At 40.2% G+C, this 19809-nt stretch overlaps 1 protein-coding gene across 3 annotated transcripts in view; it reads left to right on the forward strand.

Moving 5' to 3' along the window:
* The window catches only part of cltcl1 (clathrin, heavy chain-like 1), a 31617-nt gene that overhangs the window by 9937 nt on the left and 1871 nt on the right, over positions 1-19809 (forward strand). The window contains exons 2-30 of one of the 3 annotated variants that reach the window (XM_023958265.2): positions 480-687; positions 1969-2237; positions 3806-3967; positions 4068-4181; positions 4258-4431; positions 4539-4736; positions 5191-5391; positions 6545-6697; positions 6887-7009; positions 7333-7470; positions 8082-8246; positions 8349-8529; positions 8625-8788; positions 8864-8989; positions 9083-9225; positions 10566-10800; positions 10884-11006; positions 12092-12237; positions 12325-12508; positions 12626-12818; positions 12904-13061; positions 13794-13958; positions 14885-15160; positions 16070-16219; positions 16308-16439; positions 16531-16641; positions 16855-17025; positions 17162-17383; positions 17546-17572. In XM_023958265.2, coding sequence (XP_023814033.1) covers positions 480-687; positions 1969-2237; positions 3806-3967; positions 4068-4181; positions 4258-4431; positions 4539-4736; positions 5191-5391; positions 6545-6697; positions 6887-7009; positions 7333-7470; positions 8082-8246; positions 8349-8529; positions 8625-8788; positions 8864-8989; positions 9083-9225; positions 10566-10800; positions 10884-11006; positions 12092-12237; positions 12325-12508; positions 12626-12818; positions 12904-13061; positions 13794-13958; positions 14885-15160; positions 16070-16219; positions 16308-16439; positions 16531-16641; positions 16855-17025; positions 17162-17383; positions 17546-17572 — 4812 coding nt within the window. The remainder of the gene's footprint in view (positions 1-479; positions 688-1968; positions 2238-3805; positions 3968-4067; positions 4182-4257; positions 4432-4538; positions 4737-5190; positions 5392-6544; positions 6698-6886; positions 7010-7332; positions 7471-8081; positions 8247-8348; positions 8530-8624; positions 8789-8863; positions 8990-9082; positions 9226-10565; positions 10801-10883; positions 11007-12091; positions 12238-12324; positions 12509-12625; positions 12819-12903; positions 13062-13793; positions 13959-14884; positions 15161-16069; positions 16220-16307; positions 16440-16530; positions 16642-16854; positions 17026-17161; positions 17384-17545; positions 17573-19809) is intronic. The other 2 variants (XM_078953250.1, XM_023958268.2) reach the window with 2 other exon arrangements.

The following is a 19809-nucleotide window of genomic DNA, read 5'->3' on the forward strand; positions in this document are numbered from 1 at the left end:
TCCGTGTCCAGTCATTGGGAAAGTCTCTACACCTTCTGAGAGTTCTTTCTTTTCCCCTTTTCTTTATTTATAAAACCATAAAACTTGCTTCATTGTTGGGTCAACATGGAGTTTTCTGTAAATGCTTACATTTTGCTCATCTGTGTGTCAAGTTTTCATGATTATCTTTTGCTGATCTCATGTTAAATCATAGCGTCTCTATGTTTCTATTTGCTTAATTAATATATATATTTTTTAACCTTTTGATTTCTTCTTACCACAACTAACATTTTGAAATGTGGACTCATGAATAAAGGCTAGCGTTATGTTGTGACTGCATAATGAAAAACCTTCAGAAGTGATTGGTTGATGCCAATCATAAAAACAACGATAGTCCTTTAAAAATGCTTTGTCCTGTAGCAGCCAACATTACTTTTCAGTAGATGATGATGAGCACAGCTGGTGGATGTACTTTCTCATTTTCTGCCCCTCTTTTCCAGCTGCAGAACCTGGGCATAAACCCAGCCAACATTGGCTTCAGTTATCTGACCATGGAGTCGGACAAGTTCATCTGCATCAGAGAGAAGGTGGGAGACCAGAACCAAGTGGTGATTGTTGACTTGTTGGACCCCACGAACCCTCTGAGGAGACCCATTTCTGCAGACAGCGCCATAATGAATCCCGCCAGCAAGGTTATCGCCTTAAAGGGTAAAAAAGACAGAAATAGCTAAACAAACATGGATGGATGAAAAAATAATCTGTGGCTGACAGAGAAAAAAGTTCTTTTTGGTTTTGACTTAAGGCCAGATCTTGAGTGTATTATTGTGCTTAAATACTTAAAAAGTAATTGTGTGAAGACTTGGGCATACGAAGTCTTTGCCTTAACCATTTAACACTGGAGGTAGTTCATTGTTAAACTATCATAACTCTTTAACCGTTTATGCAATTAACGTAACTCCAGCAGATTCGGAAAGGGTGAAAAGCGGCCTCATGCTGCTTTCCTACACTTAACAATATCAAAAAGCGTTGCATATTTGTGCAAAGCTGCTTTTCTCCACGTCTGATTATGTTGATCGTTGAACGGTGGAAGGGGCACAGTGTGTCAAGAGCATCTGTTATTTAGGTGTCCCCAATGACATCTCTGGTGTTAAATAGTTAAAGGGATATTTGTAGAAGTGCCATAAATGCTGTAAATATTTAAGGTGTTGCTCCTTTATACAAAATCAGTTAAACAAACGATCATCTGCGTGTTTGTAGCTCCTAAAGCACAGATCCTAATGCTTTTTTCTGCTTCCCCCTCCTGTTTCTTTACCTGTGGTCTATCTTTGTCTCCTTGCTTTTACCTGATTGACACTTTGCTTTTTCTCCTTTGCGTTCTGTCATTTCACAGACGGTGAGTTGCTTTCTGTCAGTCTGTCTATCTATCTCATAAAGCTTCCCATATCTTTCACAAAGAACTTTTTTTGTAACAAATTTAAGACTGAAAACAGTTTAGAGGGAACAGTTCGATGTGACCTGCGGACGATCCTCTCCTTTTTGAGGCCTGTACATGTGTTAGCATGACTTGTGTCTGTGGTATGCAGCATCAGATCTTACTCAGGCAAAAGTGCAGGACTCTATGTGCAAAGCTTAGTGTAAGCGTGTGCCAGGGTTCATATCACCATCACAATCGTCCTCTGCTCCACATAAGGGAACTGTGATAAAACCGGTGTGTTGTGGGATTTTGTGTAGTTTCAGCACTCACCTGCATTACATCACCTTTTTGTTTTGTTACACGGTTGTGGAAGCTAATGCAGCCTCTGTTCTTTGTAGCTTCATAAGGCATGTGCTCTGTAGATTTTTAGACAGTTTTATTCATGATTTCCACTAATTTATCATCCAAACAGTGAGTGGCATTTCATTGACCATATCCTATGGCGTTTAATGGGTTGAACTGCAAAATCATCTGTTCACCTCTTGCTAATTGTCATGTTATTTTCCTCCTTCCAGCTGCAAAGACCCTGCAGATTTTCAACATTGAGATGAAAAGTAAGATGAAAGCTCACACCATGACGGAGGAAGTCATGTTCTGGAAGTGGATATCAGTAAACACTGTCGCCCTGGTGACGGATTCAGCCGTCTACCACTGGAGCATGGAGGGGGATTCCCAACCGACCAAAGTATTCGATCGGCACGCCAGTCTGGCGGGATGTCAGATCATTAACTACCGAACTGACGAGCAACAGAAGTGGTTACTGCTGATTGGAATCTCTGCACAGGTATGACGGCAGAGGCATGTTTAGTGAAGACGTCATGAGGTACAATGTCAGGTCTTTGGAAAGAATTATTTCTTTATACTCTGGAGCCCCACGGAACCAAAAATAAAATCAGTACAGCTCACTTTAGAAAGAACTTCGCAGGTCCTTTAAAAAGTCTGGATGCTTTATGCTTAAGATCATTTTAAAAAGAGGAAAAGTTCAACTCATTCAAAGTAAATGAATCACATGGCTGCAACACTGTGCCTTTAAAACCTGTTTAGTGTAGGTTTAAAATGTTTATCTTGTTTACCTCAGAACAAGGATGTTGCAGTCTGACTGTTTAAGAGTGAGGACAACCAGTTCAAACAGGTGACATTAATACAGGTAACCAGTGGAGGATTTGAAGAGCTTCTTAAAGAAAAAGGAAAAGGTCTGTGAGGGACAGAAATCTCGGTTTGTTAAAGCTAAATACTTGTTTTCTGTCCCATTAGACAAAGACATTCTTTTAAAAATCTACAAAGCGATTTCCTTGATTTTTCTTATTTTTCTTTTTTTTTTAACATTCTGTCTCTTGCAGTTGAAGTGTTTCTGTGATGAACATTGCAGACCAAACTATGGGACAACTTGACCAATACTGTTTTTCCTCTGCATTTGTTGGACAAAGACAGTCGCTTTTTAATGAGTTATTGATGTTCAGTAATGATGTCACATGTTTATCTTTTTATTTTGTCCTAATGGATTTTTAGTCATCATTCCTTCTGTAACACATTCATCTCTGCTTATTTTTTTTGGAAAAGCTCAAGTTTGGTGAAAAATAGCTGGAAAGAAGTAAAATGGTGGCCCCTTGCTACATGGCGGTTCACCTTTTGCAGTCTTTCTGTTATGCAGGGTTTTTATTTGTACTTCTGTGTCTGTAACTCTGCATGCTTTTTTTCTTTTACAGTGCATTGTGTTCCGTGTCCTGATTGGTCGTAAACCGTGTCAATCTGCACAAATCTTCCTTTTCATTCTATAAAATTTGACTTTTTTTATGAACGTTTGAATGTTAAGAGTTTTATTAGGAGAGAAAAGTGTTGAAATGTGTTTCTGAGAAAAGTGTATAACATGAATATGGAGGGGTTTTACAGCTAAAAAGTCTAAAATGGTAAAATAAGTAGGATTACTGCTTTGCAGATTTAATTTATTGATTGTTGTTTTTAGAACGTAACTTCAATGCTAAACAAGGGACCTCTTTATTTCATAATAAAAGCTGCTGCTTTGTTCTTTTATAAGTACATTTAGGCATAATGCCTGTGATGGGCAACTCCCTCGACAGGAAAAACCTACAAATATCTGTCTATTTAGTAGTGTTTTAACTAATAATAAGAATCATTTCCAAGACTCACTGTGTATTTCTGTGAATGTAAAAATTTTAAATAACTATTTTAAAAAATTCCGGCCATACCTAAAGTCTTCCAAAAAAATGGGCCACGTGTGTTATTTCTCATCAACAAATGTGTTGTGATCATGTCAGGGTTTTGAACCTGCAAAGTTTAGTCACTGACCATCAATGCTTTGTTCTATTCTAACTCTCTTGTTTGGTTCGGCAGCAAAACCGTGTGGTTGGAGCAATGCAGCTTTATTCCGTCGACAGAAAAGTGTCCCAGCCCATCGAGGGCCATGCGGCTGCCTTTGGGGAGTTTACAGTGGAGGGAAATGCCAAACCTTCCACCCTCTTCTGCTTTGCTGTGCGCTCACAGGCTGGAGGAAAGGTTTAAATAATCCATCCAAATCTTCACTTAAATTATTGACATCATCATATGTGACTGTCACAGTTAAGTCCTCTAATTTATGCAATCTTTTTTGTTTCAGTTGCACATAATTGAAGTCGGTCAGCCAGCTGCAGGAAACCAGCCGTTTGCTAAGAAAGCAGTGGATGTTTTCTTCCCTCCAGAGGCTCAGACAGACTTTCCTGTGGCCATGCAGGTGAAGAATCTGAACAAGGAGGTGGACTTTTAAGCTCCATTTGATGCTTAATGCACTGTCTGCTTTTTTTTTTTAGATTGGAAACAAACACGGTGTAATATATTTGATTACAAAGTACGGTTACATTCATCTGTACGACCTTGAGTGTGGAGTTTGCATCTACATGAACCGAATCAGCGCAGAGACCATCTTTGTAACGGCGCCCCATGAGGCCACGTCAGGGATCATCGGTGTCAACAAAAAGGGACAAGTGAGAAACAAAGCGTTTTACTGATTCACGCTGATGTTATGGAGCAGGAAATCAGAAAAGCAACTTTGAAATGCTTTCATGTTAATTTAATCTTCTCTTCTCTGTAGGTCTTATCCGTGTGTGTCGAAGAGGAGAACGTTGTGAATTACGTCACAAACGTCCTGCAGAACCCAGATCTCGCTCTGAAGATTGCTGTGAGGTCGAACCTTGCGGGAGCTGAAGAACTTTTTGGGAGGAAGTTCAACACCCTGTTTGCTCAGGGAAGTTACTCAGAGGCTGCAAAGGTTGCTGCATCAGCACCCAAGGTATGCTAAAGGTCTCTGCAGGGGAACACCGCTCGTTCTAATGCACACCAGATGAGAAGGGAGGTTTTTTACTGCTAAATTTTAGAATGTAGGTCAGCGTCTCTCAAAACTTTTAATGCGAACTTTTAAACTCCACATTAGATTTGTGTGAGTGTGAATGGGTGTGTGTGATATGTGTGACCCTGCGACAGACTGGCGAACCGTCCAGGGCATCCCCTGCCTTCGCCCACAAGTGTCCGGGAAAGGCTCCGGCAGCCCCGTGACCCCGAAAGGGATAAAATGGCAGAAGATGTACATTAGATTTAATGATGGGGAAAAAGTAAACATGCTTTCATGGGGACTTATCGCATCAACCATGAAATTCTTGAAACGATTCAGACTTTTCTCTACTCCCTTGTTTTTTTTCCTCTCACCAATAATCCCCCCATTGTGTTGATGTCTGTCCTCCCCTCAGGGTATCCTGCGAACGGCAGAAACCATTCGTAAGTTCCAGAGCGTCCCAGCCCAGCCGGGTCAGGCCTCCCCTCTCTTGCAATACTTTGGGATTCTCTTGGACCAGGGCCAGCTCAACAAGTTTGAGTCTCTGGAGCTGTGCAGGCCTGTTCTGCAACAGGGCCGCAAGCAGCTTCTAGAGAAATGGCTGAAGGAGGACAAGGTGGGTGTGTGAGCGCTGGAACAGCTGTGTGATGCTGGAATTTAGGGATAATTGCTGTGACTGGTTTGCTCCGCAACGAAGCAGCAGTCCTTAAAAAGTTTACTCAGATCATATCGGCCCTACTATGAAGTGAATTTAAAAAGTAGACACATGTATAGTTCTTGTTCCTGCGCTACACACAAATCTCCTGTACCTTTAAAACCTGACCTTAAAAATGTTGGAGCTTCTTCCTAATCCACTTAAAGAGCCTCAACAACTTAGTGCATGAACAAATAGTATGTGATGGTGTCCGTATAAATAGTATGGACGAATATTTCAAGCATGTAGGTTTTTTTTTTGGAACACTTGGAGTGAATTATTTCTTCAAATATGTCGTCAAATCCCATCATACCAACGTATCAACCAATATATAAGGCCCCACTCCAATTATCCTTTGACCTATTTTCAAAGCAAATTATGATTATGCCAGTTTCAGCTAAATCAAAAGTTCTGTGCCGTTTTTTAGGCCATAGTTTCTGCAGAGTGGCAGTAGTTCATTAGAAATTTGCCTCTTGAGTTGTGGCCTGGCCTGGACCCCTCTCCGTTGCTGAGAGCTCTCTGTTTTCATGCTCTCCTGCTAGCATACAACCCCTCACAGCCCCAACCTAGCATAGCCGGTGCAACAAAAACGGTGTGTAATATTGGAGCTATCCAGCTGTACAGAGGCAACAAAGACATTCCTGGATCTAGACGTCTGTGTGTGGATGCATAGGAATGGAGCGGAGCAGGGAGCTTGCGCCACGTCCAGCATATTGTCTACATCACAAATGCCCTCTATTTCAAACAGCTTTTTTTGTCTGCTCCTGATTCACAATATTTAAATAGAGAAATTCTCAGGAATGCAATTTTAAGCTTAATTTTCTTTATGTATGTCCTCTATCATCAGAAAATTGCTACAATAATATTTTAAAAACCCTCATCAACACAATTTTCATCTTAGTGAGTCTATAAGGTCCCCTGCTGTGGCCCTGCAACAGTAAAAACAACAAACAAAAAAAAAAACAACCTTTGTTGTACAAAAGATTATGCATTGGACTAGTTTTCAGGAATGTTTTGCTGCAATGTTGGTTTTCACCCGACCATCCTTGTGATTATGGCTGTATTTGTGATGCAGCTGGAGTGTTCAGAGGAGCTGGGAGACCTGGTGAAAGCCACTGACCCAACACTGGCTCTTAGTGTGTACCTCAGAGCCAACGTCCCCAACAAGGTCATTCAGTGCTTTGCAGAGACGGGCCAATTCCAGAAAATAGTACTGTATGCCAAAAAGGTAAGCAAATAACTCGGATATCTCATTTTTGTTTTCATAATAAATTATTTATTAAAACATAACACTCCTTGGATTGCATTTGTTTTTTTTTTTTCTTCCCAATATCTAGTCATTTGCTTTTCTTTTTTTAATTGCAAAAATGTAAATAAAGCTGCAAACAATTAGTCATTTTCTGTTCATTTTGCAAAGGTTGGCTACTCTCCAGACTGGATCTTTTTGTTGAGGAATGTGATGCGTGTCAGTCCAGATCAGGGACTACAGTTTGCCCAGATGCTGGTCCAGGACGAGGAGCCGCTGGCCAACATCAACCAGGTGAAGCAGACATTGGCACTAGCCTCCCATGTGTTACAGCCCACAAACACTCTGCAGGAGTCTCCATCTGTGTTATGCCAGATGTGGCAGCAATTTCAGGAATTCAGTCAGTTTGCGACTCCCTCGTTCCTTCAAAGCCACTCAGACGCTTTAATATGCTGCAGACGGGAGGATGGAAGAGTGTAGGTTAAGGCGTTTGCCTCCACAGATCCAAAGACATTGAAAGATTTCCCTGGTTGCTGCCTGAGTGAAATCGTTCTTCACAGATGGTTGGTGATTAAACTAACTGGCACGAAGCTAACATTTTGCTTTCTTTGTGGTAGATTGTGGATGTTTTCATGGAGGGCAGCTTGATCCAGCAGTGCACCTCCTTTCTTTTGGATGCTTTAAAGAACAACCGCCCCACCGAAGGACACTTGCAAACACGTCTGCTGGAGATGAACCTGATACACGCACCCCAGGTGAACTTCCTGACTTGAATTTGCTGAAGATATTTTCAATGAAGATGCCATTCACACCCATATGACAGAAGCCAACTGCTGTTTTCACCCAGGTTAGAAGAATCAGACTAAGTATGAGTGCAGACTGACTTTATAATCATCAGGGATTTTTGCACTGCTGGAGAGGTTCTCTCTAAGCTGTAAAAAATGATGAAAGCTCCTGGTCCGGCCCTTCGTGGCCCACAAGTCCAAAAGTCTGCCCACCCCGGGTTAGATGTAGAAAATATTACTAATAAAACATGGTGGATTGGAGGTTTTACCCTTAGTGGTCTGAGGCCTTCTTGTGTGTTTTACCACTTGCTCTAATTATTTATCTTTTAAATAGTTGTGGAAATAACTCTTTTGTTTTAATACTAAAATCTTTTTTAAAACCTTTACATTAAATTCATTCCTAATTCATTGTAAACAATTGAGTTAGGAAATTACCGAGTTCAAGTGTTTCTTTTTTTAGTTTATATGAGCTACGTTTTGTTTGCTGAGAAGACGCCATTGTTCCGTTCTCATCCAGACGCCAAATTCTCCGTGATTTTAAAGCTGATTTGTGTGTTCATGTGTACTTCCAACATTTCTAGGTTGCAGATGCAATCCTGGGGAACCAGATGTTCACGCACTACGACCGCGCTCATGTAGCACAGCTGTGCGAGAAGGCGGGGCTTCTGCAGAGAGCTCTCGAACACTACACTGACATGTACGACATCAAACGAGCTGTGGTGCACACGCATCTGCTCAACCCCGAGGTTTGTTTGTGGAGGTGCAGTCAGGCTTGTGAACATCCATCTCCATTGGGCTTGTTTTATTCTTTTTCCTCACTTTCCACCTTATTCTGTTTTGTCTTCTAGTGGCTCTTAAACTTTTTTGGCTCCTTGTCTGTTGAAGACTCGCTGGAGTGTTTGAGGGCCATGCTGTCAGCTAACATCCGGCAGAACCTGCAGTTGTGTGTCCAGGTAGCCTCAAAGTATCACGAGCAGCTGGGAACTCAGGCGCTGGTAGAGCTTTTTGAGTCCTTCAAGAGTTATGAGGGTAGGAGAGATGATGTTCTGTCTGCATCCTGTCGGATTCCAACAAGTCTTTTTAAACCGCTGCTTTGCCGTTTCCTCTCACGAACTCCACTCAAGGCTTGTTTTACTTCCTGGGGTCCATCGTGAATTTCAGCCAGGAGCCCGATGTCCACTTCAAGTACATTCAGGCTGCCTGTAAGACGGGCCAAATCAAAGAGGTGGAAAGAATCTGCAGGGAGAGCAACTGCTATGACCCAGACCGGGTTAAAAACTTCCTCAAGGTAGGGAGACCCTTTGTGAACAAACGTTTGCACACAGCTGATCGTACGTGAATCTCATGGTTCCTCTGTTTGCAGGAGGCTAAGCTAACTGACCAGCTTCCTCTCATCATTGTGTGTGATCGCTTTGACTTTGTCCATGACCTGGTGCTGTACCTCTACCGCAACAGTCTGCAAAAGTACATTGAAATCTACGTGCAGAAAGTAAGATCCACGCTGCTACTGAGACGTTTGGGCATAACTTTCTATCTAATGCAGATTGCCTTTTGTTTCAAACTTGTCTTCATCCGTTTTTAGGTGAACCCCAGCCGTCTGCCTGTGGTGATCGGTGGGTTGTTGGATGTTGACTGCTCGGAGGATGTCATCAAGAATCTGATCATGGTGGTACGAGGACAGTTTTCCACTGATGAGCTGGTGGAGGAAGTTGAGAAAAGGAACAGGTGAAGCCATCCCCCCCGTTTTTTTTTTTTTGCCGAGTTCTTACCTGTTGCACCGCTTCGATCTGCCACAACGACAAACGATTACGCAGAATCATTGAAAATACTTCAATCTGTCTAAAGTGAACTTCAGCTTTTGTATAGCATTATTAGCCAAAGGAATATAGAGTTAAATAGAGCTTTTAGGTATTTTAGTCCTTCTGGCACTGAAATGTTTTTTAAAAAGAGGTTGTAGCTCCGAATATAGATGACCTTTTGTCTGTCAGCTTTAAATAATTATTGTGATGTGAATAGAGGCAATCCTCTTGCTTCATTGCAGAGTTCTGCCGGACTGCATTGGGTGTTGGTGTTGAACACTTATGTAAGATACACCGAAAAACCCTAAAGATTTATTACCACGAACCCTCCCCCCCTCAGAATATTCTGAGATTGATAGAACTGATTGATAAATGCAGAACACCACCATCTAGTGTTAGTGATTGGTATTACACTGCCCTAAAGTCCCTATAACTTTTTTTTTTTTTTTAGTTTGGCTGCAGAAGTTTATGGGGTTAAATCAGCTTAAAGTAAAAGAAAAACGAGATTTAAAATTAGAAAAAATTATATGGTAAACAATAAAAGTTTTAAAAAGTTTTCGAATTTGAAAACAGTTTTAAACTCAAAAGTATGCATTTTTAAACTTGAAGGAAATATCGAAAATTTAAAAGAAATGTTTTCATCTAGAAAAAAATTTATATCTGAAAGTTTGTAAATTTGAAAGTTGCATTTTTGACTTCTGTTTCTTATTTCTATCCTTTTACACTTTAGTTCATCAATTTACAGTTTTAATTCAGCCTTTCCTTTTTTTTTGCTGATCTTAATTTACTTTGGTGTGCAGCTTTGAGCCCATTGGCTACCGGGACATGATTGACATCACTTTGAAAGATGTTATGTTGACGTCATTTCCGCTCCAAAACGGCATCTGTGTCATCCCTCCTCTGATGTGGCGTACAGCGGTGATGATGCTCTCCCAAAGTTTGATACATCTATAACAGTAGATGCTGTTTTAGAGCAAAAATAACGAGTTTAAAATATATTTCTTTCAAATTTACAATTTTTTCCCCAATTTTTTTAAATATATTTCCTTTAAGTTTACAATGTGGATTTTAGAGCTGTTTTAAATGTACAATCTGGTTTTTCATTCACTTTAAGATTATTCTGATTTGACCCCATAAAAGTACTTTTTGTTAAACTAACTCGTTTAAATACTGTGATCCATTATTTCAGAATTTCTGTAAATAAGTGCTTCCTAATTCATTTCACTTTCTAAAAGCATTTTTTTTCATTTCAACTGCTCTTGTTAGGCTAAAGCTTTTGTTGCCATGGCTGGAGTCCCGTATCCATGAAGGGTGTGAGGAGCCAGCTACCCATAATGCTCTGGCTAAGATCTACATTGACAGCAACAACACGCCGGAGCGCTTCCTGAAGGAGAACCCGTTTTATGACAGCGCCATCGTGGGACGCTACTGTGAGAAGAGAGACCCTCATCTGGCCTGCGTGGCTTATGAACGAGGACAATGTGACATGGAGCTCATCAAAGTGTGTGAAGAGCAAATCATCAGTTTGAGGAGAACTCTTTGATGGAAAGTTTCAACCACAGTTTTCCTTTTTTTCCCTGTCAGGTTTGCAATGAAAACTCATTATTTAAGAGTGAAGCTCGTTATCTGGTACGACGGAAAGACCCAGAACTTTGGGCCAAAGTCTTGGATGAGGACAACCCTTTCAGAAGACCGCTCATTGACCAGGTTGGGTTTTTTCCTCTGCTCCCTAAAGGTCATGTAACACAGCCACTATGCACATTTTCCATTTATTAAATTTTGGTCTTTCATGATACATGCGTGGTGTATGTAATTCTTGAGTGTTTCTTGCGTTTGTCATTATGTGCAGATGTCCGTCGAGGGTTTCGGCCGACAGGTCTTTACGTGAATTTGGTTTTGAAAATTTTTGGTGGGTGGAGAATTGCGTAGTTTACGCGTATTTCACATAGTTTGTACGCAGTTATTACATACATTTTATGTTGTGCGTGATTTTTGCAAGATGCCTACGCAAATATTTGGCTTCTTTTCCACGTATGTCCGCAGATGTCTAACAGACTTTTCCAGTATGTACCACAGAAGTATAACTTTTATGTTGCGTGTACGGTACACATATCATGTTCTACGCTTTTTTAAGTATTCTTTGTGTGGCTTAATCTTCCGTGGTTTTGAAGTGGTTAATTTGTGATACTTCTGTAAAAATTTCACATAACGACCCCAACTTTTCTCACTTTTTCCACATCTCTTCATGTATGACAAATTTTCATCTGTGCAGTATGCACTGTGTGACATCGCCTTAAGTAACCACAAATAAGAGCTGTTTTCTCCACTTTAATAAAGCCACTGCGTGGACCTTAGCACTAGGACAGCACCACATGAGGAAAACTCGCAATTTGCTATATTGGTGATCAATATTGCAATATTGCTTGATATTGCAATAAGGATAAATTTGCAATTTATTGTGCAGGCTGACTTACAGAGTAGCCTCTCGAAGCCATACACTAACCACCGCTAGCTTGATAGCTACAAGGCTACACCTAGCGTGACAGGGTGGCCATATGGAACCCTGGACAAAAATACTCCACATAAACTGCAAACGTTTGTTAACCTCGACCTGATGGTCGGAGGAGGGACGAATGTGCAAAAGTTCCATAAAGTCCAACCAGTTTGAATCAGAACCAGTTTGTAGTCCAGTTGAAACCCGGAATGAATCTGCAAGCCGCCATTGCCGCCTTGCCGTCACTTCTGCAACGGTCTTGTCGGTCACTTTAATGTCCATTGGAACCTATTCTCAGGTGGTACAGACAGCTCTCTCAGAAACTCAGGATCCAGAGGAGGTGTCGGTGACTGTCAAAGCCTTCATGACTGCAGACCTGCCCAACGAGCTGATTGAACTCCTGGAGAAGATCGTGCTCGATAACTCTGTCTTCAGTGAACACAGGTACGTCATTCTCACAGCTTCATCTTTCCTGAAGCAAACTCTGTTGTGCTTGACATTCTACTTAATTTCCTCTGTGACGTCCCCTAGAAACCTCCAGAACCTGCTGATTTTGACAGCCATCAAGGCCGACCGCACTCGGGTGATGGAGTACGTTAACCGGCTCGACAACTACGACGCTCCTGATATCGCAAACATCGCCATCAGCAATGAGCTCTTCGAAGAGGCGTTTGCTATTTTCAAGAAGTTTGACGTCAACACCTCTGCAATTCAGGTTAAAAATAAAGTCCACATTTTTAGTTTGTACCAGTTTACGCAAGTTGTTTTTGACCACCTGTTGATGAAAAAAATAAACAGATCTTTGGAAGTTAATTTGCTGCTTCCTCCTCAGGTTCTGATCGAGCACATCGGCAACTTGGACCGGGCCTATGAGTTTGCAGAGCGCTGTAATGAGCCTGCAGTTTGGAGCCAGTTGGGGCGAGCACAGCTGCACAGAGACTTGGTCAAGGAGGCCATTGACTCCTACATTAAAGCTGTGGACCCTTCAGCATACATGGAGGTGGTAAATGCAGCCAGCAAGAACAGTAAGGCGTTGTTGTGTAGCATTTCTACGCTTTGCATTTGTTAGTCGTCTGTGTGGCTGAGCTGAGATTTTTTTCTTTTTTGTAGATAACTGGGAAGATTTGGTCAAGTTTCTGCAGATGGCTCGAAAGAAAGCCAGAGAATCGTACGTGGAGACGGAGCTGATCTTTGCTTTGGCGAAAACGAACCGTCTGGCAGAGCTGGAAGAGTTTGTCAGTGGACCCAACAACGCTCACATACAGCAGGTACACTCTGCTGTACATCCAAAATCCAACTTTTGGTGTTTTTAACATGTTCATGTAATATTTTTCTGATGATGGAGGACAAAAATTATGAAAATGAAGCTTAAGATTGCATTTCTGAGTTTTTCTTTATTCAAAGGTTGGGAATCGGGGCCCATTGAAAAAAAACTGTTTAAGAAAGAGCTTATTTGTGTGATAGAAAATACGCTGGGTAGGCCACAAGCTTTCTGCTCCACTCCAATTTGGTACAACCACTTGTAGACGACTAGATCCGTGTACGTCTTTGTTTTCCTCCACTGAGCTGGTATCTGAATCCAAACTTTACGGCTGGATAGCTCCAATATTGCTAGCTATTTTTGTTGTACCCGTAATATTAGGGTGGGGCTGTGAGGAGCTGTAAGCTAGCAGGAAAACCCGTTAACAGAGAGTTATGGGTGACGGGGAGAGGGGGGGGTTGCACCAATGGTCCTGCTCACGAGTTAAATTTCTGAAGAACTACTGTCACTCTGCAGAAAGTTAGCCTCAAAATGTCATGATCATAATTAAAAGACCACTGGTAAAGGTTTTACAAAAGATCAAAAGAGGATCGATGTGGGACTTTCACAGTAAAGGTCGCCTGTTAGACCAACCTTTAATAAAAAATATAAAAGAACCTAAAATGCTGCATGTTTGTATTATTTGATAGAAACTCACTGGTAAATGTGTAAATATCTGATCTTTTTGCTCCTTCTGTAGGTCGGCGATAGATGTTATGAGGAGGGCATGTACGAAGCAGCCAAACTGCTGTACAACAACGTGTCCAACTTTGCCCGTCTGGCCTCTACATTAGTCCACCTGGAAGAATATCAGGCAGCTGTGGACAGCGCCAGGAAGGCCAACAGCACACGGACCTGGAAAGAGGCAAGAAATACAAACACACACACACTTAGAATCGTCCACTGACAATTATTTTTTGCCAGGCCCCCTCCCCCCCTATGAAAAAGAAAATGTTTCCACCCCCTATGCCCTCTCTTCCACCCCACACACACACACGCCAGTGACAATATATTAGGTTAGTATCTATAGAAATTTTGTAAGTATACCTGAAATTGTATCTTTTAACATTAACAAAAGAAAAAAGCAATATATTATAAATCCACGTTCAACAAATATTAACTTCTGTTTTGCCAAACCGAAACCCTGTTATAGTCTAAAGCAAAAAAAGAAGCTTAAAGAGCCTGAAAATAAAAAAAATCTTTCATTCCTTACTGAAACTAGAAACATTTTGAACAACTGAACCATTTGATGCTGAGAAAATAATTCAATCAATAAATAATATTAAACGTAAATTGATCTGAAACATTAGCAGCACCAATATATTTAACGATTTTAGTCTGAAGAAACAGGTAAAAAACATTGTGCTGATTTTTTTCTAAATGATGGATTCTTTATTTATGATCTCATAAAGTGCAGCCGTTTTCCTGCTGTCTGTATGTCAAATACTGACACCAACTAAACCACAGGCAGACAAAGAATACATTTATGGAAAATAAAGACACGTCATCAATATGTCTACAATAGTTCATAAAGAATGACATCATTAGCATGAGCTAAGTCATCTAAAGGCACAGAAGATCCTGGTGTTGGGCAATCCCGTGCCCCCACTATTTGAGAAGCACTGACTTAGAGCCAGAAACAAACGACGTCTGCTCTTTTTGTAGATTTACCTTTTTGAGTGAGCAATGGAGAATTAGACTAACGTAAATGCAAGTGAGCTAGAGACCAGGGTTTAAATTCCCCACACTGGTGTTCTTCATTCCTTTGTCCCTCTCTGATCTCCATTAAAGGTTTGCTTTGCGTGCGTGGATGGCGAGGAGTTTCGGCTGGCGCAGATCTGCGGCCTGCACATTGTGATCCACGCCGATGAGCTGGAGGACCTGATCAGCTACTATCAGGACCGTGGGTACTTCGAGGAGCTGATCGCGCTGCTGGAGGCTGCGCTGGGTCTGGAGCGGGCCCACATGGGCATGTTCACAGAGCTCGCCATCCTCTACTCCAAGTTCAAACAGCAGAAAATGAGAGAGCATCTGGAGCTCTTCTGGTCCAGAGTCAACATCCCGAAGGTACATCTTCTCCAGTTTTCTGTCTGTTATTTTGGTTCCTTTTTATCGACAAGAGTTTCTTAAAACATTTCAAGCTTCAGTTGTGAGTATATTAAAAATTTGCATCAATAATCCTCCGTTATGAGGAGGCTCTAGTCATCCAAATTTTCATTCTACTAACATTCATATGGCATATCGGCAAAATCAGGCCATGCTTTTACTTTGAAGAAAAATCCTGAGAAGATTTTGTGAGCGTAAAAGTAACTTGATCTGAAGAATTGCCCTCCTAAGATTTCCACAAAAAGGTTTTCAGTGACTCCAGATGAAGATTTCGATTCACACAATTGCATTTAAATTAAGTTTTTGATTTGACATGATTCAATAAATATGGATTTTTCTTGGTAACATTTTAATTCTAAAACCAGTTTTGTTTAGTACTGACAAAACATTATTTCAGTAGCTAAACTAAGGTAACAAATCATGAATTCCTACCTTAAAAACTAACAGGAAACGTGTTTTCTGCCAGAAAAAAATACAATTAATTTAAAGAAAGATCAATCTATGACATTTATACTGTGTTTTCAAATAAGAGATAATTTCTTCCTCCATTTATCAGGCTTTTTATTTAACCCTTTAACGCACAGGGATCGTAACCACCGTAACTTTTTCATGCAATTTACGTAATTCCAGGGACTTTTGAACTGGAGAAAAGCAGTTTTGCACTGATCTGCAACACTTAAGTTGTAATGTTTTACACAATTGACATAAATCAGCTGATTCTGTTGCGGGAAACAATGTCTTTGCACTGGAATGCAACACGATCCTAATGGCGTGTGTTATGTAGGAGTTGCCAGCAACATTGTCAGCGTTAAAGCCTGTTCCTCGGCTTGGATGGTGTAAAATCTTTGTTGTGGATGTTTCCCCGTCCAGGTTCTTCGTGCAGCGGAACAGGCTCATTTATGGGGCGAGCTGGTTTTCCTCTACGATAAGTACGAGGAGTACGACAACGCCATCCTCACCATGATGAACCATCCGACTGATGCTTGGAAAGAAAGCCTCTTCAAAGACATCATTGCTAAGGTGAGCTCAGGCTCAGGTTTGATTCCGATTACTAAAACAAGCTTTTTTTGGGGTGTAATTTAGTCAATTTTCTTTTTCCATCACTCAGGTCGCTAACGTGGAGCTGTATTATAAATCTCTGTCTTTCTACCTGGAATTCAAACCCCTCCTAGTCAACGACCTGCTGACTATTTTATCCCCTCGGCTGGACCACAGCAGAGCAGTCAACTTTTTTAGCAAGGTAACCACCGCAAGATCGATATCTGTTGTTGTGTTATTATTATTATTTTTATTATTAATGTCATTAAATGAGGTTTCTTTTTCCTGAGCAGATGAACCAGCTGAAGCTGGTCAAGCCGTACTTGAGGTCCGTCCAGAGTCACAACAATAAGTCTGTTAATGAAGCTCTGAACGACCTGCTGACAGAGGAGGAGGACTTCCAGGTAAGACCTTTACTCTGAAAATCAAAGGAGACTAACCTTCAAAAACAACCGAGGTCAAAAATATTTTTATTTTTAACTTTTATTTGTTAATTCCTATTTTTTGTCACAGAAATATACAGTAAGAAGTTAATTAGTCTTGAAACATTAAGTTTTCGTGTTAAAACCCCCTTGTATTGCTCTGCTTCAGTTCATTTGGGATTTTTATCTCAACAGGCCCTGAGAGCCTCCATCGATGCGTTTGACAACTTTGACACCATCGTTCTGGCTCAGAGGTTAGAAAAACACGAGCTGATCGAGTTCCGGCGTATTGCTGCTTACCTTTACAAGGGAAACAACCGCTGGAGGCAGAGTGTGGAGCTGTGCAAGAAGGACAAACTTTACAAAGTAAGAGGAGAGAAGAGGAAATCACATTCCAGTAGATGGCAGTCTTTCTCAATTCTTTGCTTCTTTTTTATTTTTATTTTTTGTATCCAGCAATCAAAGCTTTGAATGACTTACTTATTCTGTTGACCCGTCCCAGGATGCAATGCTGTACGCTGCAGAGTCCAAGGAAGCCGAGCTGGCAGAGACTCTGCTGCAGTGGTTCCTGGAGGAGGGCAGGAGGGAGTGCTTTGCCGCCTGCCTGTTCGCCTCCTATGACCTCCTGCACCCCGACGTGGTGCTGGAGCTCGCCTGGAGGCACAACATCATGGACTTTGCAATGCCCTACTTCATCCAGGTCATGAGAGAATACCTCACAAAGGTTAGAACTGAAGTTGTTTGTGAAAAATGACAAACAACTTCAGCACCAGGATACCTGGTGCTGGAGGGAATAAAGCTCTGAATGAGTGTCAATTATGGTAAAATGCTGACCTGTAGACATGCAAGGTCACATGCCATCATTTTTTTTTGGATTCTTTTCCAGGTTGATGAGTTTGCAGCGAAGGTGACGGTCTCTGGCCCTCTTTTTTTTTTTAAATTCTATGTGTCCCGTCTCTTTCTGTAACTTTAAACTTAGGTTTCTGATGTAGGAACCTAGCATGGATTGTAGCCTGAGTGCAACCTAACTTGCTGTGGTCCTGAAGATCTGTGGTGCTGGGTTACAGGTTTTGGCTCCTCTTCATCGTTAATGTTTTTGCAACTTACTCAGACTAAAATTTGTCCCTTTTGAGGCTCACTTCCACATTTTAATATAGTTTTTCACAAAAAATTACTTAAAATTATTTTAAAAAATAAATTATTTAAGTAAATATTTAGGAAAATGTTTTTGTGAAAAGATTTTCATTGAAAATATGGATTCCATCAGCAGAACTTTGTGTGCTGATTGAATAATTCTTAAAAAAACAAAAAAGGTAAAGTGGAGGTCAAGAGGCTTCTGGTAAAAACTACATTTCAGTGACCAGCACAGTGTCACTGCTTTACAATGATTGTAACTGATGTTTTCAGATAAAATAAACAAACACAACACATAAATGTGTTTTTGCTGGTTTACCTCTATTCAAATATCTTTTTTCTGTTTTTAAATCCCATTTTGAAAAGTGATGATGCTGGACCCAAAGCCTGTTTGAAACGTGTAGAGGTTGAACTTTATGGAGACTAACGGCTGTTTTTCATCTTCTAACTCTTCTCTCATGGAGCTGCATCTGCAAAAAAACAAAACCATCAACATGAAATATTTCCTTCCCAAAAATGAGCAAAACCTGACCTTCTTAAACAGTAGATGTATCCCCATGTTTCTAACTTCAGGTCAGAAAGTTCTCTTTATTTTAGCTGGAAAGCTTGATACTTAAATTGTAACTAATATTTTTCTCTATTATTTTCTAATGTAATTTTGACTTAACTCTATTTTCCATTAACGCTAATCTAATTTTTATTTTACCCAAATTTTTTTAAACATTTTTTTAAATCATGACTCAACAGAAATTCCCAATGATTCAGCTCGGCGGTTTGAGCCCCGTCCGCTTACTTTAGTGCACGTGGAAGCTGCTTCCACAGTGAGCTGAACGCCTGAGCAGAGGCTGTGGTCCCCCGACGTGCATCCTGGTTTTACTGCAGAACAAAGACAGGGTTTAGATCAGAACCAGTGAGGGTGACCTGCTTACAATTGTTTTAATTTAGATTTTGAAATGGTTTGTTTCAAGCAATCAAATAAGAATAGTTCACAAAACAATTACAATAATCAGTTATAGATTCATACAATGACGTATCAAACATAAGATAATTAAACAAAAAAATAAATATTGCTTGAAAGGGAATGGAAGGAAGCAAATTTATATAATCCCACCCCTGTTCTACCATAACCGTTTTACTACATGATTTTTTATTATCCGGTTCATAACTTTTATCAGACAGAATTAAGAATCCATAGGTATCAATAAAGCACATGACAAAGATGAATTACTTAAATTATCATGTACAAAATAACAATTTTAGAAATCAACATGGCAAATGCAGATCAGTTATCTTAAATATATGCAAATTATGTTCATTATAAAAATCATGTATATGATTAAAAGATAATCAGTAAAATAGACATAACACTGTTTCAAAAAACTTCATTGCAATAATTGATCAAGTATCAAAAGTTAAAAATGTGTAAACTATTTTTCATCAGGAAAAATCAAGAATCAATTTTTGGAGCAAGTTAAGTAATATCATTAGGAATCGATCAATTTAACCATTATCAATAATTGATTGAAGCATTTTTCATCATAATAAGGTAATGCTGAGAAATAAAATAAAGGGTCCATAATCTGTCGGATTGCGATGCATGCGAAGGGGGTGGAGTCACTGATCTGAATGCAAGCATGAACTCAAAGCAGAATGTGCCTTTTCCTTAACCTTCTTACCTGTTGAAGGCTTTAATTGTGCAAAAAAATAAATAAAATTAATAATAATAAAAAATATATATATTTATTTCTTATATTAAAAAAGGCTGGTTTTAAACAAACAACAGGGCATTATGTATAATATATCCAATTTCATGTTAAATATACTTAAAAATATTAAATAATTTTGCAGAGTTTCATAAATCCACATTTTTCCCACTCCTTTCAAATTTAAACGGATTTTTTCCCCCCAGCCAAGTGATCCGATTCTTTCTGTTGTGGCTTAACCTTAATGCTGGAAACAGTTGTTCTACCTGCATGTCTTCACTAAGTCACTTATACCAGAACTTTCGAGGAGTTC

The sequence above is a fragment of the Oryzias latipes genome, chromosome 9, assembly GCF_053564925.1.
Source record: "Oryzias latipes strain Hd-rR chromosome 9, Olatipes_Hd-rR_3.1".
In the NCBI taxonomy this organism is placed as follows: domain Eukaryota; kingdom Metazoa; phylum Chordata; class Actinopteri; order Beloniformes; family Adrianichthyidae; genus Oryzias; species Oryzias latipes.